Source organism: Homalodisca vitripennis, chromosome 3, assembly GCF_021130785.1.
Source record: "Homalodisca vitripennis isolate AUS2020 chromosome 3, UT_GWSS_2.1, whole genome shotgun sequence".
Classification (NCBI taxonomy): Eukaryota; Metazoa; Arthropoda; class Insecta; order Hemiptera; family Cicadellidae; genus Homalodisca; species Homalodisca vitripennis.
The window spans coordinates 22,481,612-22,507,371 of record NC_060209.1 but is presented as its reverse complement, the minus strand read 5'-3'; the positions used below and the strand labels follow the sequence as shown (position 1 = coordinate 22,507,371).

At 35.0% G+C, this 25,760-nt stretch overlaps 1 protein-coding gene across 2 annotated transcripts in view; it reads right to left on the bottom strand.

Moving 5' to 3' along the window:
- Positions 1–1,920: 1,920 nt before the first annotated feature.
- Positions 1,921–25,760, bottom strand: part of LOC124356686 (neuroendocrine protein 7B2) — a 120,893-nt gene continuing 97,053 nt past the window's right edge. The window contains exons 3-7 of one of the 2 annotated variants that reach the window (XM_046807828.1): positions 23,108–23,303; positions 12,047–12,175; positions 11,234–11,382; positions 7,499–7,549; positions 1,921–2,953 (exon numbers count right to left, since the gene is read on the bottom strand). In XM_046807828.1, coding sequence (XP_046663784.1) covers positions 2,882–2,953; positions 7,499–7,549; positions 11,234–11,382; positions 12,047–12,175; positions 23,108–23,303 — 597 coding nt within the window. In that variant the 3' untranslated portion in view covers positions 1,921–2,881. Of the gene's footprint in view, positions 2,954–3,316; positions 3,449–7,498; positions 7,550–11,233; positions 11,383–12,046; positions 12,176–23,107; positions 23,304–25,760 lie in introns of those variants that run through there. The other variant, XM_046807829.1, reaches the window with a different exon arrangement.

The following is a 25,760-nucleotide window of genomic DNA, read 5'->3' as shown; positions in this document are numbered from 1 at the left end:
TGGAGGTCGCTCTGTACTGCAGGTCAAGGTGCACTTTGACTCAAGGCAGGGATGTTCACTCATATGATACTAGAGGTAGGGACAACTACAGAATTCAACAACACAGAAGTACAGCCTTTGAACGGCTGCCATCTGAAGTTGGTGTCAAAGTAATCAATTGCCTTCCTGAATGCATCAAAAATCAAAACCTGAATCTTTTCAAGATTCGTTTAGAGCATCTTTTGGTGTCTAGTGCCTTTTACACGATTGAGGAGTTTTTTCAATACCGCTGGGACAATTAGTAACCCCCCTACCCGATATTCTGGTGTTGAGAGTGTGATTGCATGATTGTTGAGAGATGTATGTATGTTTGAGTGAGCTTCAATGTGTATGAATGGCTAGGAAGAATATGACGCTTGCAACACAATTGTAAAATTGTAACAAATGCAATAAAGAATGTATTATTATTATTATTTGTTATAAAACATTTGTAATTCCGTATGCAGACACCTGGGTTTGGTATCGGGTTATAACAATAATCAATGTAATCATAAGAATGCAGGAATCGCTTGTGGTTACGTTTTTCTCAACTATTAGTACCAAAAGGGTTAAAATGTATTACAATAATGGTTTTCCCCAAACCATATCTTTCTTGACTTGACACACAAAACCGACCATCACACATGTAAATATTAACGTCAAACAACTAAATGAAGCGACTGAAAGTTGCCACTTTCAACCTAATAATCGGTCTGAGTATGGTTAACTGACGTTACTTTAATATTTATTTAGGTGTCTGAAGGTTGGTTTTAGGTCTATAACAGTAAGAAAATATTTGAAAAGTATCTTTTAAAATTTTTCTTTTGAGCTCCCATTTCGAGTTCCACCAAAACTGACGATAAATTTATTTTTAGGGGAAGTTCTTCTATTGATTTTGTGAGCTTATACAATGTAAATTGGCTGTCGGATGAAATGGAGCTTTCTAAAATTAACTTTAACTAGTTAATGGCTACACTGTTGAGTTCTTTATAATGTTAAAGTGTTCCAATTCCAATCACTTACATCTATTATTTTACTACTTTAAGTAACCAAATAAATTGAATCAGTTACAGACGATGCTTCTTGGGTTTGGCATTTTGTAACTATATCAAACGAGTAAACGCGAATGATTCACCAATTGAAAGGCCACACGTTATAAACTAGCAAAAGCGGATAAGCGAAATATCCAGCAAGTAGTGGTGGGAGAGTTGCTGACAGTTTCTAGCTGTAACCACCATGCGTGCCACCTGACAGAGCGTTGAATAGAACTTGCAGACCTTTCATATCTGCCTCATTGTACCTTAACTTCAGAACTTTTCAACAAACCGTTTCCAGTTTTACGCTTACAACATTCCACTCCACGCCCGTATATATTCATTAAAAAATAAAAATTCACGTTTTTATTCTATGAAGCGTTGAAAATACCCTTAATTTAAAAACTTTAAACCTGATGCGCAGGTTATGTTGAATTAAAATTGAAATTTCAAATATGTAGGTGCGTTTACAAACATTTAGTTTGTTAAATGACATTAATATGTTTGTAATAGCTCTAACAATGAGCCTACAATGAGGCATATTGAAAACCCTTGCATCAGAGTGTTAGAGTGCGCCATTAAATAACTGCGATTTTATGGATATTGTTTTTTTTCAATGGCTAATGACTTTAGTTATTTGTGGTTTAATTTTCAACACAAGAATTAACTTAATGTCTTGGACTTTAGACACCTTGGACTCCTCACTTCAAATTGTTTAGAAGCCTTTTAGTATGTAACGAAGTTCGAAATGCCTTCGAAAAACCAACCGCAGTTGGATTTTGTAATAAGTGGGGATGTCTGCAAATACTTAATACAAGAGTTGAAAAGTAATAGGAAATTCATCAATGAAAAAATAAAACAATGTGGATAGGTAGTAGAACATTTTATTCACACCTGTCAATAGTTAAAACAACCACACATAACGGCTGAGTTCAAGCATAACCTTGTGTAGATTCATAACAGCTAGGATTGAATCTATTCTAACACAGAGATGTCTCAAGACAACTATCGGTGTGTTCAAGTGAGAAGTGGAGTAAAGAAGTGAAAATTGAGATTTCATGAAAACCCTTCAGCAATGTTGACAATCGAAAGTAAATTTTCAAAACGCGACCTAAGAATACAAAATTGAGGCGAGCCTCACACCTCAATCGATTGTATTCTTCGACCGGAAAACATTTTTTACGAATGAACGAAATTTTGAACTCGAAATTTAGCACGAGTCATGCATAAATTTTGACAAAGTGATGGTGATATTGTCGAGAAGACCTAGCCTAACACTGATACACCTATGTGGACTCGACAGGGTGAACATGCAGTGTGCGCTTCACACAGTAACTGCGCGCTGAAGTTACGGTGTGGGCCTAATCAGCGTACACTGCTCGACCAGCCGTCAATGAGTATGTGGACTGATATGCAAACGGTACTTATGCGAACCAGACAAATCCGAAATCAATTTGAATTTTAACACGAAATAATCAAACGGGCCCGTTCGTTTCCTGATGGCCAACCGATCGTCTCCCGAAGCATAATGGTATAATACAACGATAACAGGTACAACAAACAACAATAGGTGAATGAACATAACATTGACACTGAGCTAAGCTTGACTCCCTAATGGAGTTGAGTGGAGTGTCCGGTCAATCCGATGGGCGCCAGGTCGAGTCGAGAGTTAGTAGACAACGTTCAGGCCTTTCTTGGCCGCTACGGGCAACTTGTCACCACGCAGGAATGGGTTGCTGTCCTGAAACATAACATTGCTTCTGAGTGACGTAACCTTCTAGCAGAGTATAGTAGAGTATACTCCGATGGGCGGTAGGTCGAGTCGAGAGTTAGTAGACAACGTTCAGGCCTTTCTTGGCCGCTACGGGCAACTTGTCACCACGCAGGAATGGGTTGCTGTCCTGAAACATAACATTGCTTCTGAGTGACGTAACCTTCTAGCAGAGTATAGTAGAGTATTGGAGCAATCCGATGGGCGCCAGGTCGAGTCGAGAGTTAGTAGACAACGTTCAGGCCTTTATTGGCCGCTACGGGCAACTTGTCACCACGCAGGAATGGGTTGCTGTCCTGAAACATAACATTGCTTCTGAGTGACGTAACCTTCTAGCAGAGTATAATAGTAGAGTATACTCCGATGGGCACTAGGTCGAGTTGAGAGTTAGTAGACAACGTTCAGGCCTTTATTGGCCGCTACGGGCAACTTGTCACCACGCAGGAATGGGTTGCTGTCCTGAAACATAACATTGCTTCTGAGTGACGTAACCTTCTAGCAGAGTATAGTAGAGTATTGGAGCAATCCGATGGGCGCTAGGTCGAGTCGAGAGTTAGTAGACAACGTTCAGGCCTTTCTTGACCGCTACGGGCAACTTGTCACCACGCAGGAATGGGTTGCTGTCCTGAAACATAACATTGCTTCTGAGTGACGTAACCTTCTAGCAGAGTATAGTAGAGTATACTCCGATGGGCGTTAGGTTGAGTTGAGAGTAGGTAGACAATGTGCTTCTTTCAGGATTATTCGGGCAGTATGATGGGTGGGTGACAGGTAGTTAGAAAGGGCGTCTTTGGGCGCAAATGTGTTCATAATATTATAATATACCGAAATACAGGGATTTGCTCACCAATACAAATCAATACAAATGCTTACCTTAGCCTTCAGAATTGGCAATACCGTAATCATTTATTGAACCACTCTGATATTATGTACTTTCACGTGCCTGGGACGAATCGCTGACTGGCATTATATGAACAGCAACGTTCCCAAACAAATTTCCCTATTATATGAACGGCAGCCCTATACCTCCCATATATGTTCTATATGTAGAGGTATTGAATATGACTCCCATATGAACAATGTTCCAAAGTAGTTCAAATTACTCCGTTATTTATGGTCAAAATACTAAGAATGAGCTATCTTTTTACCGTTGTATAAGTATGATTGCTGTATGAGTAAATGTTATATTAATATTATGTTAATCAGTATATATGTTTGACACATAAGATCCAATTTCAGAATTTTTAAAACCTTATTTATAACAACAATGTTTTGTTTTCCAAGCAATAACACTGCACAATTTTGTAATACGCACGCTAGAATCAATAACTGTGAAATGTTATTGAAGCATAACAGTTTAATTGGACTGTTTAACATTAACTGCATAACAGTTTAAAGTGTTTTTGTAATGTGTCTGACGAAGATAGCCTTGCTATCAAAAGGCCTCACAAAAATAAATGTCTTAAATATTGGTTTATGTGTTTGAATGTAAATAAGTAAACAAGTAGCCAATACAAGCTCCATCTTCAACGTACGAGTATGTTTAAACTCCCATGATGTCGAGTGGCGTATTTACTATTAGGCTGTATCATCGGCAGCAAGCTGACAGCGCATGGGACCAATAGCTGGAACTAAATATAACAAGAACACGTACGAGTATGTTTAAATTCCCATGATGTCGAGTGGCGTATTTACTATTAGGCTGTATCATCGGCAGCAAGCTGACAGCGCATGGGACCAATAGCTGGAACTAATATAACAAGAACACGTACGAGTATGTTTAAATTCCCATGATGTCGAGTGGCGTATTTACTATTAGGCTGTATCATCGGCAGCAAGCTGACAGCTCATGGGACCAATAGCTGGAACTAATATAACAAGAACACGTACGAGTATGTTTAAATTCCCATGATGTCGAGTGGCGTATTTACTATTAGGCTGTATCATCGGCAGCAAGCTGACAGCTCATGGGACCAATAGCTGGAACTAATATAACAAGAACACGTACGAGTATGTTTAAACTCCCATGATGTCGAGTGGCGTATTTACTATTAGGCTGTATCATCGGCAGCAAGCTGACAGCTCATGGGACCAATAGCTGGAACTAATATAACAAGAACACGTACGAGTATGTTTAAATTCCCATGATGTCGAGTGGCGTATTTACTATTAGGCTGTATCATCGGCAGCAAGCTGACAGCGCATGGGACCAATAGCTGGAACTAATATAACAAGAACACGTACGAGTATGTTTAAATTCCCATGATGTCGAGTGGCGTATTTACTATTAGGCTGTATCATCGGCAGCAAGCTGACAGCGCATGGAACCAATAGCTAGAACAAATATAAAAAGAAATCATACGACTATTATTTTAAAACATATTGTTTACGGTAAATGAAAATTGTATACTCTTTCAGTCAGTCTCCTTAACTTATTATAGTGCAATCACCGAGTTATTTAACTAACAAGAAATAGCCAGCTTTTTATTTTGAAAAATTATATATAAACCAATGTAAACACTAAATCTTACATAAAAGTTTTAAGTCAAGTTCAATCTTTCTGAGTAAGCTTAGTATTACTAATACACAATAACACTCACATGTACACTTCAAAAATCACAATAATGTTTTTAAAAATAATAAGAAATTTGCTGCGTTTTAAATATTTCATGCAAACAACAAATAGCAGGTTGTATTTAAATTTGCACCGTGATTCCTTAAATTGACAAAACATATGCTTCTTTATTTTTTATGAACTACCCATACGCACAATCTAGGACAACAAAAGTCATTAAAATATTATTTCTCATTCAACTGGTTTATTTTCCCACAGGTAGTCGATTTAAATAATTTATTATAACTATACCTTTCAAATTAGCAATTAGGTGTTTGATTTTTAGCTGGTTTTGCTGATTATGTTTTTTTGCGTAAATTTAAAAATATGTAAGTAAGAGAACATTTACTGCATTAATGGCCTAGATTAAGAACAATTTAATAAACACGCAATTCTGGGAAGGATGTCCCGCGGTATGGCCTGGGCGGCCGTCTCATGCACGGGACGACTCCATCTCATTTATCCTGATCTCATTTATGAGCAAGCTACAAAACACAGTTACTAAAAAAAAAATATACGATAAATATTTTTATTCAGGTCTTCTTCAAAACACTATTCCCGCTAGCAAAGATTGCTTGATGAAATAAAAAAAAAAAACACACTTTTTGATATTAGGAAAAGTAGTTTTACTAATGTGAACAAGCACAAGAATTCAAAATTTTATTACAGTTTTGTAACTATACTGTATGGCAGTGATTATAAATTACGGCGAATTACAACTTATTGCCAGTTTTTGGATACTGGTTCAATTTTATCGCAAATAAAGCAATATAACGGAATGTCCAGTTACCTGGCAGAGCGGATAAGTTATCGTACAGACTAACGGACAGACTGAAGGACTGTCCTTTAACCTTATGACCTTAAAATGATCAGAACGATAAACCGTCTGTCTGCCCATCCGTCGGATGGACGGATTTCCCTATTGCCTTTTGGCACTAACATCAGTAGGTTTTTTCTTGGACCAAGAAGAAGCTAAATGCACAGTTTCAAATTTCTACCACTTTTCTATCAAAAGTTACCGCACATGTGCGAAAACGAACAGATAAACAAACCGCCGTTGACATCAAAATCAATAGCAATATTCTTATCTTTCTTTTACCAAGAGGAACTTTTGTAGCGAAATTCAAGTCTCCAGGGTCAATGTTACCGTACAGATGGACGGACAATGGTACGATTTCAGTAAAGGTTCTGTCGAGTCCTTAATTAGAAGGACATAGTTGGGGTAGGGTACGATAAGCGGACCCGGTTTTTTATATCGAAGAATGTAATCATCGATACCTAATATTCGCATCTCAAATCCTAGACTATCAATCGATATAAAAGTATCTATAGTCCTCAATAACAATCATATGTTTTTAAATTAAAATATGAATTCAATGTTTACAGTGATAAAACAAATTATTATAACCAAAATTAGGAAAACTGAAGACGACCATATTTGCTCCTCTCACAGTTACAGTTGTTTCTTTCCCACAAATTTCACATAATGGGTTTTTCGGTACGAGTCCCACATGTTGAAGTCACGAAAAAAATGTCTTATCATCTTTCAAAGCAATGTTGTGTAGTTTTCTAAAATTGACTGCCATTTTTAATAATCAAATGTTACTTATATAAAATTGAAATATTACATTACGAGTATTATTTGAAAGTGTTTACAGCTGTTACAGATTATTAAAAGTTAATAGTTCACAATAATTAATCAGTATCGATTGATTATATCGATGGTTATGATTAAGTAATATCGTTTGCCAATTTCGATATAAAAAACCGGGTCCGCTTATCGTACCCTACCCCATTGTTGTATAATAACCTCATATGTGAGTACCCCGTATATTTCTTTTACTTGGGCCCATGGATACGGTTTTATCAACTGATCAAATAGCTGAAAAACACCCCGTCCTCACATAAATACCCTAAACCATTTCTCATGTTGAACATAACACATTCGATTCCAAGTTTAATGATTACTCTAAAAAAGAAAGAACACTAGCAAGAAATTTGTACTTACGCATAATAATATAATAAATAGTATAATACCCCTATTTAAACATTGCTACCAACCTTTTCCACATGATATTTCTTAGCAACCAAATTCTTGTGTGGATTTTCCGCCTGCAACAACCCAATAACATTTTTTGTGAAATCGATTTATATTGTAGGATTATTTAATTATTTAAGTGAGATACGAAGTTATATATCATTACTTAACCTAGCTCAGTTAAATCACAAAGCAATCATGTAATATTAGTAGTGTGGCGTCCATAAGTGTTAAATATGTAAATAAGAATCACGTTTATACTTATAAATCATGTAACTATTGAGATGATTACATTCCAAACATTAAGGTAATAACTCTAATGGTCAGATAAGCCTACTAATATGATAGTATAGCTTTGTCTGTAGAAGCTTAAGGTACAAAAAACATGTTTATAAACATAATTATAGTAATCAACCTAGTACAAATGTGATATTAGGCTGATAAACAGATATTGGTAGCCTAATTAATGTGATGTACTATGGTTAATAGGCTACTGTCGTTTAACATCCCCACCTATAGCTACCAGGTATAATCAAAGGTTATACTATACAGTGTTAATACCGTACACCGCTGATAAACAGTTATTTGTAATTACTATGAAGACAGGTTAGTTATTATCTGAAGAAGAGATCAGATTGCAGATCTCGAAACGTAGTGTTACTGATTTATTGTTTCACTGAACGATGGCAAATGTCCGGAAAATCCTGTTTCCTTCATAATCCTTCCATCGTCAAAAATAACCTTCAAACAAAGAAGTATGATGTAGTAACTAAAACCCTTTTATAAATGTTTTTGTTGACATGCACGCGTTTCGGTTTTCAACCATCATCAGTGTACATTAACCTCTAAATAAATAATAAACAATTAAATATACACATGTGACCATTTAAACATATGTTAAATTTAAATGACACAGTTGTAATTTTTTTCTATTAGTAATCTGTATTTAATATTCTAATTTTTTCAAAAATTGGGTTGATCTTGTTTTCCAGATTACTATTTAAAATGTTATGAGGATCTTTATTATAATTTAGATAGATATTTAGTTCTTCTTATGTGTTTAATTTCTCTCCTTTCCTTTCGATATCTAAAATTTCCATGTTCTTTTCAGTATTTGTGTAGTTATGGTCAGTTTCCAAGAAGTGTTCAGAAAGTTTGATTTTATTGTAGACATATTATTTGTTTTCAAAGCTTGTATATGTTCTTTAAACATTTTATTTCTACCAGTTTGCTCAATATAATATATTTTCACAGTCACTATAGTTAATTTTGTATACTCCAGATTGTTTGTATAATTCTTGTTTATCATCATTTTGGTTCACTTTGTTTTCAATAAGTTTAAAAGGTTTTCAGAACAGCTTGAATTTCCTCAGTATTAGGATTAGGTAGTTTTATGTTGGTTTTGTTGATTTTTCTTGTTTTCTTCTGAATCATTTTTTCTACAATATGGGGTTAATATCCATTTTTGACAGCTAGGTATTTTATTATTTTCATTTCTTTAGTTTTATTATCGTCACTCATTGGTATATTTAACATTCTGTTTACCATTGAGTGAAATGCTGCTCATTTGTATTTCCAAGGATGGTTAGAAGATCTGTTTGGGTTGTTTTTCTATAAATTTCAAACGAGTGATTTCCATTAAGATTAAAAATGCTTATATCAAGAAAGTTAATTTTGACTTTTTGGATTTCTTTTGAAAACTTAATTCTATATCACCAACAATTAATTCATATGAACCTGTGAACTACAGCCTTACTTTTACCGATACAAGATACATTGCATCTAAACTGGAAGAAAATTAGAACAGACTATTGCAATAGTGCACGAAATACAACCTCGATATGCCAGACAAAGAACTGTAGAGTCTACAATTTTTTCGTATAAACTGTAACATATGTACAGGGTGAGTTTTTTTACTGTTATCTCGATACAAATTTGTGCAAGTCCAAATTTGTTACCCAAGGTTACCAAATATGTTACGTGTTCTAAAAATATGTTAAAGTTGTCGCTTTTCAGTACATTTAAATTTGCTTAATTAGTTAAAAACTCAAATTTAAAGCTATGAATTTCATTTCACCTATCATTAGCTCTCTTAAAATATAAAATTTTTGTATTTAAAGCTTGGTTATCTACACCTTGAATGTTTTTTCCGTACCTTTCAATAAGGCACGGCTCGATCTACCTTTAAATTTGAACATCTTTAAAAAATGACCCCTACCCTTCCCCGGGGTATTTAGGGACGTTAAAAATTATATTTAAGGGTTCTTTGGGGTCGAAATATCGGGGTTTTAGTTAGAACGAAGGACGTAGGTTTCTCGGTCTAGACGTTATACAGTACATCGCTGATGGGTACTTTACCTCACCCTGTACCTACATCAAATGCTAGAGTTGTATTATGAGTTGTAAAGTAGTGTATACATCACTTTATCAGTTAGAATCTACGAGAAATATAAAAATACTAATATAAAACAAAGACTTATGAAGCCTTCCTAAAAATCTAACGCTTAAGAGGCGGAAAAAGGGTACGGTTTTTACAAAGGAATATTAAAGTCAATCTTATTTCAAGACCTATCCTACACACTTAGACTGAAGAGATTATAAGTAGCAACTAACTGTATTAAGAAGTGAAATGTGTCGACTTAAATATAATTTTCTTCCGTTTTTTTGCAGGACAAAACATCTCATTAGTATAAATGGCTAATGATCTTGAAATTGCTACCAATATGATTTTCTTGTATAATGTAACTATTAATTATATTTTGGACATTGAAATCAACTATAAAGCTCCAAAATTGTTTTGTAAAGTAGAATTTGAAATATTAGTATCTTTAAATAATGAAAGTAAAACTTATTTATAAAATCTACCATAAGTAAAACGATTTTTAAGGTTTAATTATTACAATAAAATAATATCTTTAAAATGCATGACAGGTATTATTTATGTAACCAGAGAAAAAGGTAACATTACGAAGATAAGGAAAAGCAACCCTGTTAAGTCTACTAATTGTCATTACTAAGAAAATTAAAGAAACTACTGCTGTTCTTGGAATATTATGAAAATAGAGACATTCAAATGTATATAAATGGAAAACAACACTATCAACTTATAGGTTAAATCGAACGTTACCCCATAATGCATAACGAAACATTATTGACAAACAGCAGACTCTTCTTGAAATAACTTTCTTAAGCCTTAATAACTTCATTTTATCACATACATCATGTGATAAATTAGTTAATACTCTCCCGTGAATAACCCGGAATGTTTTTGTACACATACTCTCTTACAAACATTCTCAATGTTACCGTGTATTTAAAAAAATTGGAGCGCCACCATCTTGAAACTTTTAGAGTTATCAGTTATTGATAATAATGTGTAAGAATAAAAACTGATTGATAATTTTATTAAAAGAATGTCAAATTTGATTAATGTTATAACATAACTAAGATATCAATTTTGCACAAATGTGAATAGCTGCCATATTGAAAACTTATATCGGCTGGGCGTAGCTAATGAACGTATTCACGCAAAATGTAAGTACTGTCTTAGTCTAAGTTTAGTTTGAATGTGCTAAAAATAAGGTAATCACCTTTATTTCAGCAATGTTACTGTATATACAGGTTACAGTTATGTTACTGTACTGTATAGCTAAAATTCAAAGCGTTATATAATCATTCTATAAAACAAATGTCATTGCAAATGACCTGAGAATCTAAAATGCTGTTTACTTTTGCTCTACGAAAGGCATTGTTCATACCTGAAACTGCTGAACAAACTGGTCCAGTTCCGAGTCGTGGGATGAACAGTCAAACATATGCTCCGAGTCACACATGCAGTCCTGAGCGCTCTGGTACTCGCGACTGAACGCTGCCGTATTCTCAAACTCCTCGAGACAGCCGTCTTCCGCTGTGAACAATCGATAGACTTGTTACACTGTTATTCTTAACTAATAATACGTTATCCGAGTCACACATGCAGTCCTGAGCGCTCGTGCTCTCGTGACTCTGCCTAATTCTTAACATCTCACACACTATTCAAGGTGGTTTATGTGTCCGTTATGTTTATGTTATTGGAGGTCAAATAGTAGTTTATTTTATAAAAGTGAAACTCTACAACATTAACAACTTTTTATTGCTGCCATCTTTTTCCTGGCGTGACGATCGACGTTTTGTAGTAGTTCAGTTTTAATGATTAGAATGGTGTATAGTTTTTTTTTTTGTTAACTGCATGTTTAAGAGTTAGTGAAGTTGACACACAACGTGGTGTTTGTGATTTCTGACTTAGGCGTGTCACAACGCTTTAGTTTTGTTTAACCTAGTTTGTAATTATGTATTAGGTTAGTTATTTGCCTGAAGAAGAGATCAGATTGCAGATCTTGAAACGTAGTGTTACTGATTTTTTTGTTTCACTGAACGATGGCAAATGTCGGGAAAAATCCTGTTTCCTTCACGATTAATAGTGTAATTACTTATTTTACTGCCATAGTAAAGACAAGAAAATAATACCAGTGCTGTAAAGAACTGAATGGATGTGCCTTTTGTTTATTCTATATTAACAAACTTCAGCTTACCATTGTAGCCGATGGGACAAGGATTGGGAGGGTTGCAGTAGGCAGGGAGGGCAGCGTCCGTCTTCACTTGCTTTTGGTTCTGAACTGCTCCATCAGGCTTGAGATGTTGCTTGCCCTCTCCGGCCCCTCCTAGACATTAATGATATGTTATTAATAAAAATAAAGTAAATCGCAAAAAGTGTCGCTAAGCGCTAATCCCGACAACGGCTGGACCAATTAGGCTAATTATTTACTTTAGCCACTTCACACTTTTTGCCAAAATGTAAATTTAAAACAAAAAAATACAAGTATAGGATACTAGTACAATACATATAAAAGGTAGAAAAGCCTAAATAATAACAGAAATTACAACGGAAACGCCCTTGGCCATCGATGTTTGAACTTTTAGGTTAGAAATTTTAGTTTATGTCTCGAATAGTCCAACAATCTAGGGAACCGGGTTGTTCTGGGTGGGGGGGGATAACAAGCTAAATTTGAGTTCAGATCACGTGAGAAAGGTTAAACCGAAATGCCCCTGACCACAAATAAATGCCCTTGACCATCAGTGCCACCAGTATATGTTAACAATGACATAATTAAAATAAAATAACATAAAACTAAAAATAACAAATATAACCAGAGAAAAGAAAGTTAAAACTTATATAAATGAATAGAATAAAGAAGTCAAAACGGTCGCACTTTACTTTAGCCACTGTACACTATTTCCCAACTAAACCCAAACTTCATTCTCATCTACTCGCAGAGTTTCCATTGTAATTTCTGTTATTATCTAAGCTCATATCTATTTTAGTAATATCCTATACATTTATTTTCTTATTTTAAGTTGAAATTTTGACAAACAGTGTGAAGTGGCTAAAGTAAATAATTATCAATTCTTTTTGTAAAATATTCTTAGAAATCCAAGGAAGTTTTATGGGAAAATCTGAAATATTTTGGATTTTGGGAAACATACTAATATTTATGTTTCATAATCCAAATAACTGACATTAAACAGGTGTTAACGCTATTAACTTAAGTTCGCCAAAACGACTGAAACGTTTAAATTTTATAAAAGATTAAGTGCACGTTATTGATCAGTAGTTTTTAATGCTGATAGTAAAGACTATGTTATACTTAACTTTTGCTCCCGACTGCGCTAATGACTAATTAAAAACATCTATACACTGTTATAGAACCCAACTTAATGAACGAAGCTGTGAATGTTTGCACATAAGCACTAGAAACAGGCGGGGTTCCTTGATTTTGCGATACGGCATTTTAACAGTGGCTTAATGGAGACAGACTAAATATCGAAAAAACAAGACTCATATAATATAACACCATACAAAACGATTATTTTGAAATATTCCCTTGAACTTAATATCCCCTTATACTAGAAATAGATAGGAGTTAGAATGGATTTCCCTTTACACCGTAACATTTTTCTCAGTTCTAAGTACTTATATATTTTTATACTTCGAGATAACAAGGCAGACTCTAGAAGTAAACGCTCTTTGACCAAAATTAATTTCCGAGACCTTTGTATTTGTATTTTCATGATCGGTGCAACAAGGCAGACTCAGCTATGGTGACGTAATTAATTCGAACTAGAAATTGTCCTACACATGCAAACCATGATAAAGCGTCAGGTTAAACTTTGATCCCCCTAACCATAATTAGTAAAATAATATGTACGTGATGTATGCCTACATAAGTTTGAAGAATATTATGATTCAACCATAATACATCATAAGCAATTTTTCTAATTAGTGTAAGGTCTGCAATTTTGAAAGCGACCTTTTGAGTGCGAAGCCGTGGGTACCAGCTAGTTAAAGTATATATGTTACAATGATCATAGTCGAGAAAAGTTGCAACAGCTCTGGAGGCAGTCAACTGCTTCTAGATCAGAAATGTTCGATCAAATAAAATTTATATGGCCTTCACTCACCACTCTTGAACATAGCTGGATACGGAATACTGCAGTTTGCTGATGTTACCAATTTGATGCCGATGCTACAGGGGTAGAAAGTTTGCGTTTGACTAGGAGGACAGATTGTCACTGACTAGCTCAGAGTCTAGAAAATAATTCTATTCGAGATTAGTTGGGTTTGAAAACTTGCTACAGCTCTGGAGGCAGCCACTTGCTTCTACTTCAGATATGCTCGATAAAAAAAATGTAAATGGCCTTCACTCAACCCTGTTGAACATGGATGGAGACAAAAAACTGCAGTTTGCTGATGTTACATAATTGTTGCAGATGTTACAGGGGTTAGAAAAGTTGAACTTGACTTGGAGGATAGGTTGCCACTTACTGGAGCAGAGGCTAGACATACTTCATCGTTAACAATTTTAAGATTATTATTAGTCTACTTAGGTCAACATAGCAGTTGATTACATAGACAGATAGGTACCAGCTGATCACTCGTATTGACGTTTGATCTATCCATCAGTCTTGAAATGTTACCTTCCTCGGTATTTTTGAAACATCAATACAAAATCAGTTAAATCAATTTCATATACTAAATTGATGTTGGCTATAAAACAACGGTTGCAATATTGTGCATATTCAGAAACATTTCAATTGACATTGGATAAAAGCTTTGTTTTAATGTACAATACTATAAAATAACACAATACTAGCTGAAAACACAAAGTGACCACAGGAAATCAGACAATGAGTCTTGGAAAAGCAATTTGGGTTGAAATGGACAAGTAAACAAAAGAGTAAATCCAACAGCTTAGCAAGAAAGCATTATTGCCTGCCATTGTCTTATTTTAACGGAACTGGAACTACGAGCTTTTTAAATTGAACTTGGAACATTCGTGTGTAACTATTCGAAACCACAAAAGAAGGTAGACTGGTGACGAATTGAAATGCTAAATGTATTAATGTTTTGAGATTAAGGTAATTAGCAATTTCTCGAGAGCTATTGTTTTTAGCGTTCTGCCAAACTTACTTTTCTAATTTTAAAAGTTGATTATAATAATTTTGATAATCCTGAATAAATAACAGTTTTAGTTGGAGGTAATCTGCTATAAACAATTTCATATAAATTTGAAGACTTTGACAAAATAATTTAATCCCAAGTTGGTTGGCAAGCTGCTGTAAATTAATTTTATTTTGATTCGAAGGCATTATGTATGTGAAGAGGTTTCACTAACTACAAGTTCAATGTGTCATCTGCTACATATAGCGTAATTCACAAATGAAAAAAAGGTTAGTAGTGTGTCTGTCAGATTGTATACTCTTAATAATTTATTGTTTGAAGAGGAATATCTGCTCTAATATACGAGTCACTATTCTTAACTTTTCCTTATTTTTCAACCTGGGAATATGTTCTCCAGCAGCCACTTGTATCCTTGTTTGAGTGGTCACAAGAAAATTAAATTATAGAACTTAAATTGAAACAGATTTTCCTAGATGCATCTGTTTTATATTATTCTCTCTCACACAAATATAGGTTCAACTGAGAATGGATAAATTCTTTTAAACTAAATTTTATTTCACATTTAGCATGGTTTTGTTTTGGATTGAAAATTATTTTTGAGTTCAATAAAGTGCTCTGCACTATATCACTGCATAAAGTGTAAAAGTTTAAAATCATATTCACTTAACATTATCTCAGGATATCAAATTAGATGCAGCCTAAACCCGTAAATCCACATAAAATGGATTCATGTAGAACCCGGAATACTTGCATACTGCGTGGATATTTAGAAACAACTAAATTTCAAATCTCAAATAAACCTGTAAGGATATTTTTTCTCTTAAACATTTTACTTTTTAAATTTATAATAATAATTTTCTAATCATATTGACTGTCGTACAGCTTGACACAACAACTTGGCCACACAACCACACAATAACTTAGCCACACAACCACACAATAACTTGGGCTGATTACAACTTGTACTGTCTTTCTGGACTCAGATAACAAACATTCCTTGTTTGAAGGTTATTTTTGACGATGGAAGGATTGTGAAAACACTACAAAACCATCCAGATCCACTAGGATCCTAGGATCCTAGGTTAGGTTAGGTTAGGTTTGGTTCGCCGTCTTGTTTTAGCCAGCCGTGACGATTACCATTGGCTAGTCCCTCTGGTCAGTCGTAGGTGGTTAGTAGACGAGTGAAGACGTATTGTGACCTGTATTCCGTAGTTCAGTTTTAATGATTAGTGTTTTGTATAGTTTTTTATTAAGTGCATGTTTATAGAGTTAGTGAAGTTGACAAACAACATGTAGGTTGTGATTCCTGACTTAGGCGTGCCACAACGCTTTGGTAAGATTTGTTTATTTTAACCAAGTTTGTAATTATGTATTAGGTTAGTTCTTTACCTGAAGAAGAGATCAGATTGCAGATCTCGAAACGTAGTGTTACTGTTTTCTTGTTTCACTGAACGATGGCAAATGTCGGGAAAATCCTGTTTCCTTCATAACAAACATGTTTTGTATTGTTGTCCACTGATCACATTACTTATAGAAGTGGTCAGTTAATTCCAAGTGAGTCTTACAGATGTTTTGTACAATGTACTATTATGATGGAATAAATTCATTTATTTCTTTTTTTATTCTTTGTGCTAATTATAATCTCAACTGAAATAATTATTTTCAACTAAAGAAATTTATGATAATTTTCTTTTAGTTACCTCTGTTACTCCCCAGTTGAGAATATTTATATCGCATTTCTTGTACATAATTAGTTCATCCGACCGTTCATATATCATAGCTATGTTGAGAAGGGTTGATTCAACGTGATTTTGTAATCTGACGCTGTCACAGACTTGACTCCTGGAATCTGAAGTCACGTTCTTCTGAGGAGATAAATAAAGTTGGCGATAAAGAAGCAGAAAATGAATTCCTTACATTGTTAGAGACACCTGATGAGACAATGAGAATCTTCATCTAGATTACACTATATTTTGTAGTCTGGGTTTCTCCGATGTCGAAACGATGTGGAGAGTTTATTTTGAAATTCTTCGTCACGACTCATTTTTGTTGGATCGCTTCAGACGAACATGACCACAGAATCCAGGAGTCAAGTCTGTGACAGCGTCAAATTCCAGACGTTGCACAAAGAGGGAGGTGAACTGGATCTAATTTCAACATTCACGTTCATTTATTTTATCGCAATGAATATTATTTATTTTACTGTTAATTATTTAATTTTAAATTTAAATTTAATGCTGCCATTTAAATGTGGGTGATATGGTTTAAAGATTATTATGAATATTAATGAAATAATATTATAAAGTATCAATAATCTTTATTTTCATATTTTCCAAGAACGAACATCCAGGATGACGAGATCACTAGTGAGGGCAGTGGCACATGAAACAAGTATAATATCTGATCTTTTAGGGAATTAACATAATCATAATCAATACATAGTGAAATTTGTAATGGGTTGAGATTATACCACACAAAAAATAGTACGTGTTTTAAGTATCAAACATGAAAACTTCGTACTTGCTATGTATGCCTACTTTCGATTCAAAATTGTAGTGCTCTATCATAAGAAGTTTCACTAAGAAAGTAATGGACTTCGACTTTAAGATACCTCCCAACTGGACTATTATAGTCTAAGTGTGACTGAATCAAATACCAAGAAATGTTGCATATTGATTTGTGTTGTTCATTCGTTGCTTATAAAAATTATTTCACTCCCAAACTTCATTGCTCCGAAACACAGCTTTTTAAACTTAAAGTTCAATTATTTTAAACTGGATCATAAGATGGGAATATATTCCAATGATCATCACTTATCTCTTTTCACCTATATGATTATGATGTTCTTGTTTTCAGCAGGCAAATGTGTGCGAAGTCGCGGGTAAAAGCTAGTGTTAAAATAAAAATATGCATATGACTCCTTCCGATTTCCTTTTAAATTAACATTGTTAACTAAACAGTGTTTAGTTTATTTAACTCATTGATGATTAATTAGTTGCAAATTAGTAGACTGAAATATTAAGAATGTGCCTTGCCTAAATAACTACAGATTTTGAACAATATATTTTATTGAGATCAAAAGAATATATAATACTAGCACAAATTCGCGGCTTCGCTCGCAATTTGTATGCAACGTTCCGTGTCTTTAGTTGAATAGCTTCCACGATTTCAGTAACACCCGAACTGTTTTAGACCAGTGTAGAGGAACTACAAAGTAGAAGTTCCTAGCTTTCTTAGTGAAAGCACTTGTGGTGTATTACGATATGGTCCTACAATATTTAAAAATGGAATTGGTCATATATCTCGCATCAGGTGCCCATTTTCAGTGTTCACGATTAAGAGGACCAGAGATTAAGCAAAATTGCGAGTAATATTTTGTCATGATTTGCACTTCTAGTTCTAATTAATTTTATTTCGAACGCAAAATTGGAAGGGAACAGGATTTTTCCGGACATTTGCCATCGTTCAGTGAAACAAGAAATCAGTAACACTACGTTCGAGATTTGCAATCTGATCTCTTCTTCAGGTAAAGAACTTCTGTACCTGAAGAAGAGATCAGATTGCAGATCTCGAAACGTAGTGTTACTGATTTCTTGTTTCACTGTACGATGGCAAATGTCCGGAAAATCCTGTTCCCTTCACAATCCTCCCATCGTCAAAAATAACCTTCAAACAAAGAAGCAAAATTGGAGTTTGCTATTTTGCCCCGAGAAACAATATATATAGGCCTATATACAATTTTATAATTAAGTTGGATCCAAGCCTAAAAAACCTTAGGTTGGATTGGCATTGAAAATGAAAAATGAAAATCAACATCAACAATTGTACTAGCACAATTTCAATACTTACATTATGCCAGTGCATCCATATGCAAAGATAATACATGATATAATAGTGCTCTTACTTCCCAATCCTAGCTCGCTATAACATACTATTTCCTCGGCCCAGTCTAGGAATTATAGCAGTACTAACACACCTAATTAGTATCGTATAACCTTATCAGTGAGAAATGGATGCGATGTCACCTCGACGATTTTCTGTCATAAAAATTGCATTTAGTGTCTCGTGTATTGCTTTGTGGCCCAGAATAAATAAATTGGTTTGCCTTGTTGCTATGATGTAGAAATAAGAAGTGTTGTTTCTTTTATTATGCTTTCAATCTATAATTAATGTAAACAGATTGAAAATATTGATTAAAATAATGAAACATACGATCGTGCACATAATAGTTAAATGCACTTAACTGGCTCTTTGAATTCACATTATACAACTTTAGAGACCAATATGGAATTTTTTTGCTGCTTTAGTGACCAGTGGGGCGCAGCCCGGAAGGATTTACGTAATAAAAGTAGGCCTACGTTCATCCTAGAGACCCTAGGAATGTCCATGTAAAATTTCAGTACAATATCGGTTTAATAGTTTATACGTGAGAGCAAAACAAACAAAAAAAGCACTTCGCATTTATATTATTATCAGGATTGGAATATTAGGTAGATATAAAGTACCTGGACAGGGCAAGAGATGTCGTGCCATATATCTACATAAGGGCTTGCCGGGCCCGGCCAGATATTACCATAGTTATGAGTTTGATCACCGAAGGCTGTTGTGTTCACGAGCCAGAAAAGTGGCTTTTCCAATCCTGTCGATCCTTCAGACAGATTTACTTGTCTGAAGGATACATTTTCATCGTGAAATAACTTTTACAAGTAACAATGGTTTAAGTTTGAGACTGCAATGGGCTTCACTTTGTTTGCAAAACAGAAGTAATTATTTGTCTTTATTACACAGTTTTAAGTATTATGAAGGTACAGTTGTCAGAATCCTAAAACTTCCTTTTGATTCGTGATGCTAAATGTGTATTTACCATCACCATAAAGGGAACTACCGAAAGAAATTTAGTATGGAAAGAAAAGAGGATCTAAATTGACACCTTGGAGTATTTTATTGAAGGTATACATTTTATTGAAGGTAATGCACATTTATTCCAAAGAACTCTTCATTGTTTTGTTTTTAAATGAGTTTTTATTCAAATTTTGTTAGCCTTGTTATTATAATGTTTATTTTGATAATGTTATCAATAATATTTTGGTGAGTAAACAATATAAAGTTATTTGCTGTGTAAGAAGGCCTAATCTGAAATCCCGTAGAAGGCTCCTAGCAAATTTTGTATGCTAATAAAAATGTATCTACGTCAATAACTAAGCATATACTCTGAGCTTTGAAAGCTTGTGGCCAATCGTTATTGTTGGTCTCTGGATTTGAGTTAGATATTTTTTTATTTTTACTCTTTGTTAGAGATAGCGCAGGTTCAAATCCTGTCAGTGACCTTTGCACTCTTCACCAGTGCTTGTGAACTCGTACTGAACCGACTCTCTTCCTTGTTCAGTTCGGTAAGATCCTCGCAGTGGTCAGTGGTCCGTAAGGAAAGGCAGATTGAGGCTAAAAATGTCAAAGAGAAAGAGGGATTCGCGTAATAGGCTGACGAAAACAAAACCTTTACCACTCTTGACCACAATGCTTCAAAATAAGCCCCACGTTAGAGTAAGCTTTGGAATCATGTGAAGATCAATTAACCAATAAGTATTCTATACAGAACAGTGGGTTACATTTAGTATCAACTCTGGAATATAACATTGAAAATTTGCCTTTGCCAAACGCATAGACTATAAAGATGTTTGTTAGGGCCCTAAACTAACAAAGCTCATAGAGTAGCATTATTAGAACATGAAATTATTATTTTCTCCTTCTGACTATGCTTCCCTTGTCTCAAAACATGTATATTATTATTTTGATAAGATCCTTCCCAGACACGATCTTGATTCCCTGATTAAGATACTGGTATATCAGTGGTCAAGTACGCTCTGGTCATATTTGATTAAATCAAACTTGATCTTGGATTAACCTATAAATGAAGTGTGAATTTTCGTTTAATTCACTTCAATATAAAGACCCATTATATAATAATGGAAGAAATTTATGTCTTTGTCATCTTGGGCCCTATTTGTTTGAGTAATGAATTTATGTATTGTATTTACACAAGAGAAAACAATGAACCAAATTTGGTGAAAATAAAAACATAAGATCAATGAAATATTTATAGGCAAACAATTTTTGTTATTGATATTGATCACGATGTGTCGAATATTAAACTGCAATATTTACAGCCAAATACAGACAGACAGAGAGAATATATAAATATTAGTTTTATGTCAGATGCCTCACTATATTCAGACAATTAATAAATATAAACCAATTTTAGGCAAAACTTGGTTCACGGATAATTTGAATTTCACGTACACGGAATATCCCCAAATACCTAAGGGTGTATTTCGTAGACCATTATTTATTTAAATTTGAAAAACTAACTTTATTGAATCATAGCATTCGGTATAGACAGTATTTAACATAAATCACACAGAAGTTTATCAAAGTTGTACACCATTTAATGAGTAAATATGGCACAAATATAAACATACAATGTATTTTAAAATTATTCTTTCAGCTTGGTTCCGCGAAGAGAGAACAACATTATGAAAATTATGAAATTTAAATTTTTAGCCCTTAAGTGTGAGGAATATTGTATAAGGGTTTATCCTCCTTTATTGCAGGATATGAAATCTCGAAGAATGAATTTGTTATCAAGTTTTACCTACATTTTCCAGTTTTTTACAATCGAAATGTTTTCTAGTATTCACATTCGTTTAAAGAGTTAAAAACTAAAAATTATATAAAGTTTGGAATTGTTTTAAAATTATAGATGTATGCGAAATTGCTTTTATTGTATTTGTTTTTAAATGTCCGCGTTGCTATATCAGATTTAAATTATAAAAATGTATTTATTTTCTATCTAATTGCCTCCAGAAATTCCGCCTTAAATTAAAATAATCTTACTATTTTGCTTATTTATAAGGACTTAAATATTTCTGCCATAAAGTTTCGCCCCATCTGCTCATGTTAACCAAAACCGGACTTTCCCCAGTTCGGGACCCATACTTTGTCAAGATATAGAAAGGATATTTCAAAAACAAAGCTCCCAGAAAAGTATAGAAAACCCTTTAACCTTGTCATCGGCCTGAAATGCTTTCAGACTTTGAGTAAAACCACTGGATTAACCACAATCGAGCTTCAAATACCCCTACGTACGTACACCTAGATCTTTTCCCTCCATTTAGGTTTGTTACAAGTTTTTAAGCCCTGACAAATCACATGATTCATTCCGTAGATCTTCGCTCCTTTTGACTACATTTGACTGAAATCGAGTCCTGATTTTGGAATCAGCTCATAAAATCTCTATGTTCAGTTTTGTACATTACTCTTCCGTAAGAAAGCCCCAGTGTTTTCGAAAATTGTGTTCATCTTGAAGCTCCGCCTCTTTAGCTCAAAACGTGTTTATTATTAATCCTATAGATAAACAGCTCGCAAAGAAACCTGCGCAGAAGCTAATATCTGAGCAGCCACGCACAGGAGGGGCCTCCCCTCCAGTGGTGGGGAGTGGGTGGGACAAGCGTCTCCTCGTCTCTGTTTTATCAGCTGTGTGGATCGTGTCTCGCTCGCGCCATTTTGTTTACACTGCAGCTACTTACCTATTCTATAAGTATATTGTGGAGCTATACAGTGGTGCTATTCTCCCTTGGATCCAACTGGGATAACGAACAAATTTTTTGGATTAAAAAAGAAATAAAGTCGGACGAATTAAAAAAAAATGGGCATAAAATATAAGCGCCAGAGTGTTTACAGAGTTAAAACAGACGAACAGTACACTTTCGTTGCTTGTTGGGTTTCACTACTTTTAGCCAATAATCATACTGTAATCACATAGTAGATTGAAATACGTATGTGATTAAGACAATAATTAATAATTTATTCAGACAATTGTTACAAATTTTCTTCATTTACCTATGTGTTGTATTCGAATTATTAAATTTTTGTACAATTTAAATTAAAAATCACGGTTTGAAATTACGTCTTTTAATTCTTGAAATTGGTAATACTTCTTAGCAACTTAGCAAAAATCTTTTTCTCGGGAAGGTGAAATGTTTTATCTCACAATGTGTCCAACCAGAAACTGTGTAGGGCGAGAAGGGAGTGTAAGTATAGGACTACCACTACAAAGGACTCAAACTCTACTGATCACCTGTCATGTACTGGTGGCCCCAAAGGGAGCTGTGCTGGAGGTATTCTCGGTCACGCAGGCTGGGATGGGGGCTGTCCTGATAATACGGGGGGTCCTCTCCCACAGTCAGTTGGTTGGAATCCAAGTACGATTCTGCCAAGTCTCTACCCATCCGGTCCACCACTTCCCGCAGGAGAGAGTCGGTCAGGAAGTGTTCCTGAAACACGTCGCATTGCAGGAGTCCAGGAGGTAGCACACAAGATCTTATACTATACTAGAAAATATAGGGGTCAAGGCATTCCGTAAACACGTTTTATTGTAGAGTCCAGGAGGTAGCACACAATATGTTTACTACAATAGACAATATAGGGGTCAAGGCCTTTCTTAAACAGGATGGATTGTAGAGTCCAGAAGGCATCAGCACACAATATCTATACTATACTAAAAAATATAGGGGTCAAAGCAGTCCTTAAAGATTGTAGAGTCCAGGAGGTAGCACACATATGTTTACTACAATAGACAATATAGGGGTCAAGGCCTTTCTTAAACAGGAAGGATGTGTAGAGTCCAGAAGGCATCAGCACACAATATCTTATACTATACTAAAAAATATAGGGGTCAAAGCAGTCCTTAAAGATTGTAGAGTCCAGGAGGTAGCACACAATATGTATACTACACTAGAAAATATAGGGTCAAGGCATTCCTTAAACACGTATGGGTTGTAGAGTCCCAGGAGGTAGCACACAATATGTATAACTACACTAAAAAACATAGGGCTTGTCAAGGCATTCCACAAAAACGTTGGATTGTAGAGTCCAGGAGGCAGCACACAATATGTATACTACACTATAAAACATAGGGGTCAAGGCATTCCTCAAAAACGTTGGATTGTAGAGTCCAGGAGGCAGCACACAATATGTATACTACACTATAAAACATAGGGTTCAAGGCATTCCTCAAAAACGTTTGGATTGTAGAGTCCAGGAGGCAGCACACAATATGTATACTACACTATAAAACATAGGGGTCGAGGTATTCCTCAAAAACGTTGGATTGTAGAGTCCAGGAGGTAGCACACAATATGTATACTACACTATAAAACATAGGGGTCCAAGGCATTCCCTCAAAAACGTTGGATTGTAGAGTCCAGGAGGCAGCACACAATATGTATACTACACTATAAAACATAGGGGTCAAGGCATTCCTCAAAAACGTTGGATTGTAGAGTCCAGGAGGCAGCACACAATATGTATACTACACTATAAAACATAGGGGTTAAGGCATTCCATAAACACGTTGGATTGTATAGTCCAGGAGGCAGCACACAATATGTATACTACACTATAAAACATAGGGGTCGAGGTATTCCTCAAAAACGTTGGATTGTAGAGTCCAGGAGGCAGCACACAATATGTATACTACACTATAAAACATAGGGGTCAAGGCATTCCTCAAAAACGTTGGATTGTAGAGTCCAGGAGGTAGCACACAATATGTATAACTACACTATAAAACATAGGGGTCAAGGCATTCCTCAAAAACGTTGGATTGTAGAGTCCAGGAGGCAGCACACAATATGTATACTACACTATAAAACATAGGGGTCGAGGTATTCCTCAAAAACGTTGCATTGCAGAGTCCAGGAGGCAGCACACCAATATGTATACTACACTATAAAACATAGGGGTCAAGGCATTCCTCAAAAACTTTGGATTGTAGAGTCCAGGAGGCAGCACACAATATGTATACTACACTATAAAACATAGGGGTCGAGGTATTCCTCAAAAACGTTGGATTGTAGAGTCCAGGAGGTAGCACACAATATGTATACTACACTATAAAACATAGGGGTCAAGGCATTCCTCAAAAAACGTTGGATTGTAGAGTCCAGGAGGCAGCACACAATATGTATACTACACTATAAAACATAGGGGTCGAGGTATTCCTCAAAACGTTGCATTGCAGAGTCCAGGAGGTAGCACACAAAGATCTTGTACTATACTACAAAATATAGGGGTCAAGGCATTCCGTAAAAACGTTGGATTGTAGAGTGTAGGAGGTAGCACACAATATGTTTACTACAATAGATAATATAGGGGTCAAGGCATTTCTTAAACAGGATGGATTGTAGAGTCCAGAAAAAATCACACACAATATTTTATACTATACTAGAAAATATAGGGGTCAAAGCAGTCCTTAAAGATTGTAGAGTTCAGGAGGTAGCGCACAATATGTATACTAACACTAGAAAATATAAGTCAAGGCATTCCTCAAAAACGTTTGGGTTGTAGAGTCCAGGAGGTAGCACACAATATGTATACTACACTAGAAAATATAGGGGTCAAGGCATTCCTTAAACACGTTGGGTTGTAGAGTCCAGGAGGTAGCACACAATATGTATACTACACTATAAAACATAGGGGTCAAGGCATTCCTCAAAAACGTTGGATTGTAGAGTCCAGGAGGCAGCACACAATATGTATACTAACACTATAAAACATAGGGTCGAGGTATTCCTCAAAAACGTTGGATTGTAGAGTCCAGGAGGCAGCACACAATATGTATACTACACTATAAAACATAGGGTTCAAGGCATTCCTCAAAAACGTTGGATTGTAGAGTCCAGGAGGCAGCACACAATATGTATACTACACTATAAAACATAGGGGTCGAG